This window comes from Rhamphochromis longiceps, linkage group LG10, assembly GCF_057381845.1.
Source record: "Rhamphochromis longiceps isolate RC_006_pf linkage group LG10, R_longiceps_female_GT1.1, whole genome shotgun sequence".
Classification (NCBI taxonomy): domain Eukaryota; kingdom Metazoa; phylum Chordata; class Actinopteri; order Cichliformes; family Cichlidae; genus Rhamphochromis; species Rhamphochromis longiceps.
In genome coordinates this window covers 14,722,756-14,736,687 of record NC_140566.1, presented here as the reverse complement: position 1 = coordinate 14,736,687, position 13,932 = coordinate 14,722,756, and the positions used below count along the sequence as shown (strand labels likewise).

Genomic DNA, 13,932 nt, shown 5'->3' with positions numbered 1-13,932 from the left:
TTAATTAAGCTGCTCCAATAATTATCACTTTGGCTTTTTTTTTTTTTTTTTTAAATTTTCACTCCCCCCACCCCAACCAGTCGCGGCAGATGACTGTCCCTTCCTGAGGCTGGTTCTGTCGAAGGTTTCTTCCTTTTTAAAGGGAGTTTTTCCTTCCCACTGTCGCTAAATGCTTGCTCATAGGGAATCTTCTGATTGCTGGGGTGGCCAAAACTCTAGGGGAAGTAGCAATTCTTGTGAAAATTAAAAAAAAAAAAAAAGCCTACCAATATTCAAAGCAGAGCAGCGGACACCTTACCATCACATCAGTCCTTTAATCCAACCTAAAACACCATGTTTACAGAAATAAGTTCCATACAAATTGGAAATAAATTGTTGTTTTTGATTGTTTATAAATATATAGTGCTACCCTTCAGCCTCCTAGTAGACATACCTGTGTTATCCCCAACTCTTTGTGAATGGTAACCATGGCCATTGATCAGTGGGCTTTAATCAGTGGTTGTTGATCAATGGTCATGAGAATTTGCATAATAATGATGAAGGAACTGACCTCACAGCCCATTGTTCCTTCAGTGGGCTGGTTTCAGTCATTATGCAGATGTACTGTTTATAACATAGGTGTCAAACTCTGCCAAATTTGGCCCGCAGCCTAATTACATTTGGCCCGCGAAGCCATACCAAATTACTATTAGAGCTGGCCTACCGGTATTATACAGCTAATATATATATTGTTTAGTATTAAGCTTTGCTTGTTCCATATTCAGTTTTCCAGCAAAACTTATTTGAGTCCATAAGAAAAGATTCACTCTTAAATCTGGAGGAAGATTTTTTTTTCAATAAATATTAATGTTAGCCCGCAACTTCGTTCCATTTTTGAATTTTGGCCCACTGTGTATTTGAGTTTGACACCCCTGGTTTATAAGATTGGGGAAATCTTCAGTTAGCTGAGACTGAAGAAGTCACTTGGATGAGTGATGAAATGTTTCTCCCACTGAAAACGCTACGTCCAGATGAACAGAATTTAAACTTTTGGAGACACATGTGAATACATCGAAGAACAACTTGGGTTTAGTATCTTACCCAGCTCTTACAGTGAAAATGATTAAACCAATGGCATTAAGGCACCAGTCTTCTAATATATTAGTAACAATATGTAACTTTCACTTCTACAATTACTTTTGATATTTCACACACACAAAATATACATCGATTAGCCTGTCTTGTGTGACATTTCATGCGGTCTTGGTGGGTGGGGGTTGCCTGCTAGCGTGGGGGCCCCAAGTAATTGCTTAGTCTGCTAATGCTGCTTGCTGGCTCTCAGTTATATGTTTTCATCAAAATCAAATTTACTTGAAAAAGTGCACAAAAGAAATGTGGTTCCAGGTATGATTAGCTAAAAAAGGTCTGACCAGATACGTGCATGGCATATAAACCAAACTATACACGGGACACATAGTGCAGAGTAAGGCACTCACATACTGTATGGCTATTAAACCTGTTCTTAGTTTAAATATCTGAGGATGATAAAGATGGGGACTGCTGTTGTTAAGTTTGAGAAGAGCACATTTCCTCTCAGACCTGCAGTAGAAGACACTCAGGTCAATAGGTCTTTGTTTGGATGCAGTGGGGGATGGTGTCCTGTAGTTTTCCAAAGTCTTGCAGGCCTCTCCATACCGATGGTCATAAGATGAGAGCCCCTTTACAGCATTTTATTCTTTCAAGGGTAGCTTCTTTTTGAAGCGGTTTGGTTTTCAGTTTAGTTTTTATTGTTAAAAATATTTGGATTTTGTTTAGTATTAGATGTATTTATTTATTAATAAGATTCTTGTTAGGGGAAATATTTAAGGAATTCTGAATAGGTATTACAATTGGAATACAAAAAGGTCTACTTGAAACTCACTTATGTAGACACACTAGTCGAAATAAATGTGTATGTATAACTATTACATGCATGGACGGGTGGGAACATTTGACCAATGAGTAAATCTAGAAACATTTCCTGTTGGTACACAATAATGTTGTATTTTTTTAACTTCAGTTAAATTATTAGTTAAAAACAGCTTTATATTTTGGTGTAAAGTTTAATCATTTTGGCACACAGATCTTCGATGTTATTTGCCACGTGGTCATACTTCGTCCAGGTTTTTGCACTGGTCAGCGCGTACGAAGCTTGGCTTCCAATACACACACATCAGGGGGTTAAATGTTCCATTTAACTTTTACCGCAGAGCTGGTCTGCGCGCCAAAAAATTTAAAGTTGGAGGGAAGATAATCGATTGGCTTTCTGGCTCCTCCTTTTTTACTTTTGACCCACTGACAGAAAGCAGTAACAGTAACAGCCAATCGACCGTGCGTCTTCCTTTTAGACTCCATCGTGATTGTTTACAAACCAGGAGAGATCCACCAATAGTAATTAATTTTCTCTCACGACGTTTCTGTCAGGGCCAATCAGATAACAGCACTTTTATTCCAAAACCCAATGGCAGGTTAGGGCGGGACAAAGCGCGAGGTTTATATAGAGGCTGCGATTTCTTCTTCATCACTAGCAAACCAACGACTGCTGTGGTTCGACTCCGAAGAACTATTTAAATAACCAACGATGTCTGGAAGAGGTAAAACTGGAGCAAAGGCACGTGCCAAGGCTAAGACCCGCAGCTCTCGCGCCGGTCTGCAGTTCCCCGTCGGCCGTGTCCACCGTCTTCTCCGCAAGGGAAACTACGCAGAAAGAGTTGGCGCCGGGGCCCCAGTTTACCTGGCCGCGGTCCTGGAGTACCTCACCGCTGAGATCCTGGAGTTGGCCGGCAATGCTGCCAGAGACAACAAGAAGACTCGTATCATCCCTCGCCACCTCCAGCTAGCTGTACGCAACGACGAGGAGCTGAACAAACTCCTCGGTGGCGTGACCATCGCACAGGGAGGCGTCCTGCCCAACATCCAGGCCGTCCTGCTGCCCAAGAAGACCGGCCAGTCTGCACCGAGCTCCGGCAAAGCGGGAAAGAAGGCCTCCTCTCAGTCACAGGAGTATTAGCTTGCTAGCTAATAACTCTTAACACCCAACGGTCCTTTTAAGGGCCACCCACTCCTAATTGAAAGAGCAACTTTTCCTGATTATTGCTGTCTTGCATCCCCTTTCGCATGATTTTTATTTAATAAAAAGTCTGTTTTGTAAGCACTGATGTATTCTGCTGATTTCAGGCTAATCGATGCTACTTGCTAGTTTTGGAGACCTGCTAGCCTGGCCGGTTGAGCTGAATTTCAGACTGGTGGTCTCTAACCCCACTGATTATACCGTGAGCTCGAGAGTTGTAATATAACACTATTCATTTACCACAGGGCTTTGTTTCATGACCGGCGGTTAACAACAAACAAGGAAAACAAAAATGGCCTCCACTTATCAACATTTACTGTAGGTACATGGGCCAGAGCCTGAAACACCGGTTGCATTTCACCTTATTAGTAGCATGACTGAGCAGCTTTTGTGGTGACTGATTACAAATTACTTTTGGTTTGGCAGAAAGGGCTCTTTAGTATGCATTTGTGGCTGAAATAATGATCTGTGTAGGCATATTGTATTATATGTATTGCGTATTTCCATCTAAAGCATAACATGCTACAAATAACTCACCCTAATCTGAGTTTCAGCTCTCAAAAGTGTTCATATGCACAGAGCAGTTTTAAATTTGTATCCATTTTGAAGGGTTTCCTGCACCACAATGACCAACAGACCTAACAGCCTCAATCAATGACTATATTTTTGGAGTAATAAGTAATATCACTGTAAAGTGAAACGCACCCATTAGGAAGGGAAGATTATTTGCATACATGCTCTTTTTATCCTGCATTAGTGTTCCTTGGGTATATGCCTGAGAAATTGGAGCTCTAGTAACCCATTTCTAGAATTAAGGTGGGGTGTTTTACCATTTGTTTTGTATTTGCGTATGAGCGACCTGAATAATATGTTTGTTTGTTCAAAGTGTGGTTAAAGCTTGAAAAACATGCCAACGGCTCATTCTCCTTAAAGCTCCAGGTGTTTCCTCGTTACATGTGAAGAAACCGGCAGCTGCAGTTTACCAGCACAGTGACGTCTGACCCAGTATGCACAGCTCCTGTGCAGCAGCCGTACCACTGAGGAATAATTTGAGTAATATATTTCATTATTCCGAAGCACAGAATAATTAGATGTTAGGCAGTAAATTATCTCCACATAGATCAGGGGTGACAGACATGAGGCCCGGGGCCAGAACTGACCCAGCAGACTCCAGTCCGACTCACTGGACAGCTTTGGAAAATGTGAAGAAGGGTGAAAATTTAGTACTTTTAACTGTGTTTTCATACGTTTTACACTATCTACTATAGAAATTTCAGTTTTACAATCCACAGTTTAAAAAACAAACAAAAAAAAAAGAGACATTTTCTGTGAATTAACAACACTTTTTCTTTGGAACAAAAGTTGGCTTGCAGAATGAGTTTGACATCTTTGCCATAGATCATAAGCATTTATGAGCATTGATTGAAGATGTCTCAAATAGTGCATCACAACAAGACACCTGCTAACAGACAGTTGTTCATTCTGCTTTTCAAAGTGCTCAAAATACCTTTAATTCCCCATCAAGGAAAGAAAGCATTTGGCAGAAATTACACCAAACTTTCAGTCAGTGGAAACATGACATCTTGAGTGTAATTCCCAAATGCTGCCACCAGGGGTCACCATGTGATGTTTGAAAAAGTTCACAAAATGACTTGTGGCATAAACTGATTGTTGCCCATATGTGTCTTTATTTAACAACTATTGAAGACAGATCACTGTCTGTGCTGACAGATGTGCACCATAAGCCATTTCATAACACGGAGGAAAGAAAGGATTTCAACTGTTACATAAAATAGTACGACATCTGAAAAAAGTGTCATTAGTATATGCCCAGCTATAATACATAATTAATCCTTTTGTGGGATCCATAACTGATAAAATGATTGGTTGTTTTATATCAGAGGTGGGGATGGATTACGTATTTTCTCATTAAACCTCAGTCATGTGCAGCTAAACTCACCCGTAACCTTTCCACAGGACATATTTCAGTCTGCTTTGAGTGCTTTATAGCGGCAAAAGCAGCATGACGCACCAAGTTTGAGCCGAGCCCAGGACAGGCTGAACCAATTACTCGGGCTTGACAACGTGTCCAACACCAACATCCAGGCTAAAAATTCCAGCTCAGAAGGAAAAACCCCGGTGTCCACTGGCTGTTATAACTATAATTTTCTGAGTTGACATTTTCACAGTCTCTAAATTTACTGGTGATGCTCTTTTCAGCTGTTTGTGGCAACAACAAAAAAAGATCTCTGGTAAAACAGTCATTTTGGTCGTTTCATGGAATTTGTTGGCTTTCCTTCTGCAAGTTTTGAAGTTTTGATTTTCATTATCCACAAAACACCTCGTATGTTAATTACAGTTTGGTGAAGCTGTGACTGGAACAAAAGCAAATATCTAGACTGAAAAGAAGGGTTTTTCCAAGTTCATGGGTAATCTTTGTTTATACAGCATCTGAAAAGTAATAGAGTTTAGATGTACTCAAGCTGCTGTGAAATAAACAACTATATTTGTCTGAACATGAGAAAATCTTGGTATAAGCAACAAATCTGTGAGAAACAAAGTTATACATGGACACAGAAGGACCTGCTTAATGAAGGGAAAGAGGAATGATGAGTGGGAAGAGAAAAAAAAAGAGGGCTGGAAAGAGGGGGGTTGGATCTGCTACAATGATGTTCAGACACACCGAAACATTCACTTTGAACGTTACTCAACAGCAGCGAAGATGCTCGAGAAAAGAACTGGAAGACTTTTCACATGAAAGCTTGGGAGGATGCCTTGTCTTGTGTTTTTAATCTTTGGACTGAATCATACTGCAGAAGAGGAGATGTTCCTTTCGAGCTTGGGTATGGGAAAACAAAAATATTTATTTGAGTGTTTGTATGTGTGTGTGGAAGACAGAAGGGCATCACCAGGGTTTTGCGGCAGGTTACGCATCTTTGCATTATCTTTAAAGGCAGGCTTTTGATTTAACTGGGAGGCATGAGCAGGTGAAAGTCATCTGACAGGGAGAAAAATAGGAGCCAAACCCAGGTGGCTCTGAATGGACACTTTAGTGTGTGTGTGTGTGTGTGTGTGTGAGAGAGAGAGAGAGGGAGAGAGTTCTCAGGCTGTCTTTGGTGAAATAACAGTATGGTGAGGTATTTCTCCGACATGCCAGTGAGGTGCAACTGTGCCTGAGTGAGTATAGCTTTCTTGCTATGAGGGAACTTTGCTTGTTTACATGTAAATAAGTATCTGATGAGTCCATACAGACATACTAAAAAAGCTGAAGAAGACAAGTGGACAGATGTCACGCGTGAAGACAGTCCATTGGTTTTGTGGGCAGCTCAAACTCTTTTGCGGTAATGTCTCTAATTTCCTGTTGTTCACTAGTTCGTTTGGCTTTGTGCCTTTTCTGAGCATCATTTGACTAATCACATGATTTGAGCTGGTACTGTTTTTTCTCAGTGTGACTGGATTTGTTTCAATTTAGCCAATCAGGAGGTTTGAATGGCATTCTTGTGTGTGTGCATTATTACTGTACAGCAGCAATGTTCTGATATTATTCCAAAAATGAGACCCGGTGTTTCCCATAACTCTACAAACAATTTGGGCTGCAGATGTTCTGTGATCGCTCCACGATCACCGCCTCCTTCTGGATAGTATTTCCTGTCCTGAGCTGAGCCTCGCCAACCCCTCAACATGTGGCATCAGAATAATTACAGGTTACATTTAGGTTAAGGTTTGTCTAAAAGGAAATGTTTTGTTTTGTCCTGTCAGTGTTAAGGGAAGGGGTAGGATTGATGCTTGGTCTGAGAGGAAGTAAAGAGTGAGACCCTCAATTTAAGGCAATGAAATCTGCGTTATGTGTAAGCTGCTTCTCATCAAGCTTCCTACACAGCCTGCATGAGTGTTGACTGCCTGAGCCCCCACTTGCATAATTGTTGCCATCTTCACTGTTTCCACCTGCAGCCTAATGTCATCCTGCAGAGACCTGCAGACATCTGTTTCACAGTGTGTAACTGCAGGGTTCACAAGCTGACTGATCCAAACCTCCTACCAGACAAGCAGTTCAGTATCTGTGGGAAATCACACACTCACAGCATAGCTTGTTTTGGACTTTTATTATTATCATCTCAGAGTGCTCACAGCCAGGCTGAGATATCACTGCAGACAGTTCAGAAAGACTGAAAAGTTCATCTTCAACTTGCTTTGCCTGCCTGGACTTTTGTGCATCTGCAAGCTACTTTGCAACCCACCTCCCCACCAACTCCACTTTACCTGCTTTGTCTGACTTCATTTATATACTTTCCTCTATGAGAATTACACTGTGGTACTGGGCAGCATGGTGGCACAGTGGTTAGCAATGTTTTTCCCCTGCCTTACATAGTTCAGTGACATGCTGTTAGTAAGGTTAGGTTAACTACTGATTGTCAATCGGCCATAGGTGTGAATGGTTGATTGTCTCTCTTTCTTAGCCATGTGACATACCTGTGCAGGGTCAACCCCACCTGATGCACCATGGCAGCTGGGATAGGCTCCTGCAATCCCGAATTGGATAAGTGGAAGCAAATGGATGGATGGTCTTTAGTCTATGTTTTAATAATTATTACTATCGTCATGGCAACTGCAGAACTGAAGAAGCCTCTCAGATGAGAGGTGAAAGGTTTATTCTTTCCAAGCTCCTTAGATTATCTTCATGGTAGTGCTCCTTGATTAAAGTAATATATTGATATCCACTTGGGTACCTATCTATATAAGTAAGTAAGCAGCTATCTATTCTGTTAAAGAAAGATATGTGGAAACTCCTTGGCCCATTAGATAACTGCATTCACCATTTATCTTTCAGATGTTCCATTTCGTTAAATAATAAAGACTGCATTGTATTTAAAAATCACTTCCATCTGCTTGTTCACATGGATGAACAGCTATATGGGGATTTCCATTGTAATCACCATTTAAAGGTCATTTAGTAAACTTTACCCCCTCAGCTGTAGCCTCCACATGATCGCTGAGGACTCAAAACACAAACCTTATCTGCAGACCTCTGCAGTCTTCAGTCCATCGGGTTACTAAGCTGCCTCTGTTTGTTTGTTTTCATTCTCCTCAGTGAGTCATCATCCGTCTCACTTCCTCCCTCTACTCTCTGGCCGCCGACCATGGGAAAAGCCTTGAGAGATCAATAGTGGAGGCTTTCTCCCACTCTCTTCTACTCTCTCTGTGTTTGTCTGTAAGCCAAATAGTTCCTGTGGGATGTCTGAAAAGATGCTCACATGTGTTCGCTCACTTCCTGTGGACCTTTCATATCGCTCTGCTCCATCATTACACAGTGGAAGCATTGTAATCCACCGTCGTCCATTTAGTTAGCGTTATCATAAAGTGTTGTTCGACAGTTTTCCAGAGTGGAAACACTTCTTTTGGAGTTCGTTGCATCAGCGGTCCAGAGCTCAGAGCAGGAAGTCAGAGGACACAAGGTCTTTTCCATCACCGCCTCCTACACTTTATGTTATTTCCTGCATGGGTTAGACTGTTAACACCTGCTTAACCCATAGACACTTTTAAGGAGACAGCCCCGCCTTGTGTGATTGGGCGGTGCGGTCCATTTGAACTTTCATTTAATGGAAAGCTTGTTGAGAGCCTGAACATTTCAACCATTCTCTCAGCAGGATGTGAACTCTGTGCAGAGCTAATTCTGGAGTGTTCTGAAACTGCATGTTCGGGTGAAGTTATTTACTCATAATTGCCAAAAAAAAGGAGAAGCAATCAATATGGAAGAATTGGGAGTATGTTTTGGAGGGCAGTGCCTGGTTCCCCTCTACTGTTTGTAACTGTAATCTGATGTAATTCTGCACCGGGATGGGCAGGAGAAGGGGTTGGGAGGAGGGAAATAGCAGAGGAACTCAGTGAGTGAATGAAAAAAGCAAGGAGCTAGACATACACAATAATGTGGACACTGCTCTATGTGCTAGCAACTGTCAGGCAAACCCATGGACCCAGCTTTTGTCTGGACTTAGCAAGAGTAAAGAGATGGTAAAAGCTGCCTGTCTGTCAGTGAAGTAAGTAAACACTTGGCTGTTTTCACCAGCACTGTTGGGCTAATATCTTCTCTTTGTAATATAACTCTATTTTATTTCATGTTTTTTATTGATCATTCCAGCTGTTAGATTTTCTGTGTATTCCTCTGATTTTTCATTGTTCACTCTAAACCAAAGTCATTTCTCTTTAAAAGTGGCAGCCCAGTCTGTGTGGCAGGCAAGTATCTATTTTCAGAAGCTTGTGGCAGCTCTGAAGGGCATAACTGCCTCCATAATGACAGGTTACTATGCGAGGGCCTGCATTCGCAAGCATTAAAACTGTTCCTCTGCCTGGGTGTGTACGTTAAATTACTGAGGCTTTTTGGAGCAGGAGCATATGTGTTTGTGTGTGTGAGTGTGTGAGTGAGGCAGACAGAGGCACATTAGCCTGCCCACTCTCCTGTCCTGTGTCTGACTGCGTGGCTCAAAGAGGCCCAGTGTTGACAGGCAGTGGGGCTGACAGCAGAGGCGCGAGGGGTCCTGTGTCAGTGACGAATAGAGGGGATGGTCTGTTCTTCGTGTCACTGGGTCCTCTGAGATTCGCACACTGGACGCGATTGTCAGACGTATGCGGTTTCACCCAGCAGCCTTGCCTGGAGTGACATCAGACGCAGACTGAACGCCCTGTTGTGTAAAAACGCCGTGAGCTAAACTTGGAGCACGCTGGATATTTAAATCTTTTTTAATTAATCAGTGATGACAACATAGGCCGACAAAGAGCTCAGGCCCTTAAAAAAGTGTCTGTGGGAATGACGTGTCTTCTGTGCACTATAACAAACACCGCAAGACATGTCACAGAGTTTAAACCGAATCATTCAAGCACAGTGGCACTGGCGGCGTTGAGCTCTACTTTGAAATGTAAAACCAAGAGTCAAGCACGACACACAGCAGCTTTTCATCCTCGGGTAGACACAACAGACATTAGATAGTAAGGTAGTTGCGTCTACTCTAGTTTTGCTTAGATGCCCAGATGGCAAAACAAGTGATAGTGAAAGATGCGGATGGGAGCTTTTAGTGGAAATATGAATGAGTCATCCGGGCTGCCTATGTGTTTGTGCGTGTTTGTTTGAGCCATGTCTAGTCCTCATGGCTTGTTGTAGCTCTCCTGTCTGACTGGAGGAAGACGAGCAGACAGCCGGCTCTAATCTGCAACATGTTTCTGCAGACAGTTTGGACTGTTTGTTTGTAAGATCACGGTGACTCACCACAGCCAGACGAAGCAGTCATCTGACCCCTGATGAGTAAAGCACCTGCAGAGCCAGCTCAAACCTTCTGCTATATATCCAAAGCGCATTTCACATAAAATCTGTGGTTGCTATTGTTGTGTTTGTTGCTCTCATTCTCGAACGTTTTTTTTTTTTTTTTAAAGGCTGAGGCATAAATCAATAGCAGCTTTCTTGATGGATTGCTCTGTGTTTAGTTCTGAAGAAACAATTACTCTGTACAACGGTTTGGTCACATGGGCTTATAACTGGGACAGAAGAGCTTCTATGGAAAGCACTGTTCTCATTGTAGTACAACTGTAGTAGCAGTATTCCCAGTGCTCCCATTCATGCCCTGCCACTCTGTCTCTGCGCTTCAGGACCTTCATGAGTCGGATAACTCTGCCAGTCCAGCCGACATGGACCGCATGAGCAGGAATAAAGTGGAGCATGGGCGACAAACGCACCAGGTCTTACAGGTGAGGCATTTCTTCCTGCGGTGCCACTGACTATTTATAGCAGACACAAGTTAAGATAAATTGTAACTTGTTTTACTAGCAGCATCTGTTGTAAGTCAGCTTTATTCAGCATTACTGAGAGGTTTACGCGTTTAAAAGCAGGAGCATAGCAGTAATATCAGCTTCACATCCATTAGTGCAAGCTTTCAGAGCAAGCATATCTGGTTTTATAGCACAAGACTATAAGTGTAGTAATGTAAGTGTGCTTTTGCTCTAACTTTTCTGACTTTCTTTCTACAACTCTTTATTTTTAACTCTTTATTTTTTAACAAATACGTCTGACTTTGCCAAATAAAATCAGTCATTATCCTATTAAAATGATCCCAGTGTTTCCCAGCTGCAGACAGACATCTGGGTTGTGCACGGATTTATTTCCAGCATCACAAAATGTAGCTGACTATTGAACTAATGCCATGTACAACACATAAGAATTTGTCCATCTGTAAATCTTATTCATGGGAGACAAAAAAAGCCACATTACTGGGTGAGGCCTGTAGTGCAATCCAACTCAGGCTTAATTACATGCTATATGTTATGTTGTGACACGCTGTTTACTTCATGCATACAGATCCAAATATTACACACTACTATTGTCTTAAACAGATCCTTATGCTGTGTAAAAATAACTCTGATGATGTTTTATTATTTTAACAGAGCACTCCGCTCGACTTGATTGAAACAGGCAAATCCCTCAAAGTCCAGGCAGAGCGCCCCCACCTGGTCAGCCTGGGAAGTGGACGCCTGAGCACAGCCATCACTTTACTACCACTGCTGGAAGGTCACAACCCTTATGTGTGTGTGTGTGGTTTTGAGAATATATCTGTGTGTTTGGTTGACAGTTAGGGTCTCAACTCGAGAATTATAATCATAAGTGGAGTCTACTGTATTTTACTGACACTTCCTTAAGTGGAATTGCCAAACGTGAGGCAATTGTTCTTTAATAAGTAAGCAGCACAGAATGTCAAGAGTAATGAAGTGACAGTGACTGATGACACACTAACTTCTGAGCGTGTTGTTGTTACTTGTACTGAGGCACACTTACAAATGCTGCCTGTGATTTCCTTGCACCATTTGTCTCTGTCTTCCCCCGAGCCTTAACATTTCACAGGAGAGAGAGGAGAGGCTGTGGCACCCCAGAGAAAAGAGGGGATTTGTGTGTGTGTGTGTGTGCTCCATTTCCTCTGTGCTAAAATATAAATATAGTATGTGTTTGTGTCAGGCTATATTTACTGTACCTACAGACAAAATGTAACTGATAACCTAAGAACAACACACCAGGGTCAGCAGATGGGTGTATTAATTTCCACTGATGAGATCCCTGTTATCTGTCAGGCTAAACACACCTCCTGAGACCTACACCTGTTATTTAACATGAGTTCATAAGCTGGTTCCATTTGTGACTCAACTCACATCATCACTGGCTTTGAACTGCAGGTCTAAGAATGTTTTACTAATGTATTTCGAACCACATGACTCTCCAAAATTATTGACAGATGTTTTTCTTTCTTGTTGCAGGGAAAACCACGCTGGGCAGTGAGGGGACAGATATCCCCCTGCAGGGCCCCGGCATCGCAGCTAAGCATTGCTACATTGAAAACCAGGGAGGCAACATCACCTTGTACCCATGTGGAAACCAGTGCTCAGCAGATGGCGTTCGCCTCACCAAACCTTATCGGCTTACTCAAGGTAGCACCGTCACAGGCTTAAGTAACTAAAATAACTGCTCTTTACCCTGTTTACCAGTTTTACCAAAATACAAAATATAAACCTGATGGTGACAGACTGAGTAGGGCAAACAGTTGCTTTTGCAGAGCCGCAATAGAAAATAAAATGTTGAGTATCCGAATGTCTAAATTAAGGCTACGTTGATAAAAACACTGCCAGGCGTCATGATGACAAAACAATTCCAAGCCCTTCCGGTAACATGCATAGTTGCTATAAAAAAAAAAAAGACATTACAGTCCCACCCCCCTCAGTCCCCTCTCTATAAGATCCAAGCCAGCAGCTATACCAAAATGTCATTTGAAGCCGGTATGTGTGGAGGCAGCAGCTGCTGAACAAGAATACTTCAGGCTTTGCTTCATTCAAAGGACAACTGAAAAAGACCAGTACTCGTAAATGGAGGAAATGGCTTTGTTTATACATCATAAGGAACAACGATGCGGGTCTATGGACTCTAAAGGATCAGCTACATGTTAAACTTCGTGTGGAATATCAGTACAAAACTTCAGGAGTATCAGGGATTCTTGAAAGACTCCAGAAATGCAAGCTACTGATGAGGAGCTGATTTCACTTACCGGTTAATTACATGTAAGTTGAACTAGTCAGCTCATGTTAGTTAACAAGTCAAAACTTTGTTTAGGAGGTTCAAACTCGGCATTTCATCATCAAAAAAGAAAGAAATCTTTATTTTACCACCTCATCTGGTGGTTTGCAATCACACCTCACTCACCTTCCAGTGCACCGATTACTGACAAAGGAAAGCATGAATTGGTCTGCATACTGTAGGACACATGCAGTGGTCTGTAAAAAGTATAAAGTTGTAAGATCTAAATTAAATTATAATGTTTGGAAAAAATACATAGATTAACAACAGTCCAGTTTTATTGCTGTAGATTTATTGTGATATGAATGATGTTGACAGCAAATAAAGTTTTGTATGTCCATGGCCGCCTCCCCTGGCAGGGTGCATGCTGTGCTTCGGTCAGTCGGCCTTTTTCCGTTTCAACCATCCCGAAGAGGCTCAGAGGATGAAGAGCATGCTACCAGAGGGGACCCGCGGGCTGAGCGCCACAAAAACTCCATCTGGTAAAGATCCCATTTTAATGATTATTAAATGCAAACACCATTCCAACATTTCCTGTGTTCCTAATATAATCTTGTTGCAACAACTGTGTGTACGAGGGTTGCACAGTTTGCTCAGCAGCTATTCTGGGCAGAGCAAATGCTTTGGGCACACAAACCACTTTGGAGTCATAGTTTCCTGCTGTAAAAGTCAATCAGTTCCTGTTAAAGTTGAATAGGTGCCTTACAATTTGACACTGTTTAGTTTAAAGTGATTAAGAGGCCGG

General features: G+C 42.0%; 2 protein-coding genes across 11 annotated transcripts in view; both read left to right on the top strand.

Moving 5' to 3' along the window:
• Positions 1 to 2,529: 2,529 nt before the first annotated feature.
• Positions 2,530 to 3,169, top strand: h2ax (H2A.X variant histone). The gene has a single exon (XM_085420387.1). The coding sequence runs from the start codon at positions 2,600 to 2,602 to the stop codon at positions 3,026 to 3,028; it is 429 nt and encodes a 142-aa protein (XP_085276513.1). The 5' UTR covers positions 2,530 to 2,599; the 3' UTR covers positions 3,029 to 3,169.
• A 2,616-nt stretch (positions 3,170 to 5,785) lies between these two features.
• phldb1a (pleckstrin homology-like domain, family B, member 1a) overlaps positions 5,786 to 13,932 on the top strand; it is a 31,278-nt gene continuing 23,131 nt past the window's right edge. For 3 of the 10 annotated variants that reach the window (XM_085420385.1, XM_085420383.1, XM_085420377.1), the window contains exons 1-5: positions 5,786 to 5,931; positions 10,724 to 10,822; positions 11,516 to 11,639; positions 12,377 to 12,547; positions 13,547 to 13,669. In XM_085420385.1, the coding sequence (XP_085276511.1) occupies positions 10,763 to 10,822; positions 11,516 to 11,639; positions 12,377 to 12,547; positions 13,547 to 13,669 (478 nt within the window). In that variant the 5' untranslated portion in view covers positions 5,786 to 5,931; positions 10,724 to 10,762. Of the gene's footprint in view, positions 5,932 to 6,248; positions 6,266 to 6,310; positions 6,430 to 8,989; positions 9,124 to 10,693; positions 10,823 to 11,515; positions 11,640 to 12,376; positions 12,548 to 12,871; positions 13,172 to 13,546; positions 13,670 to 13,932 lie in introns of those variants that run through there. The other 7 variants (XM_085420381.1, XM_085420382.1, XM_085420378.1 and 4 more) reach the window with 6 other exon arrangements.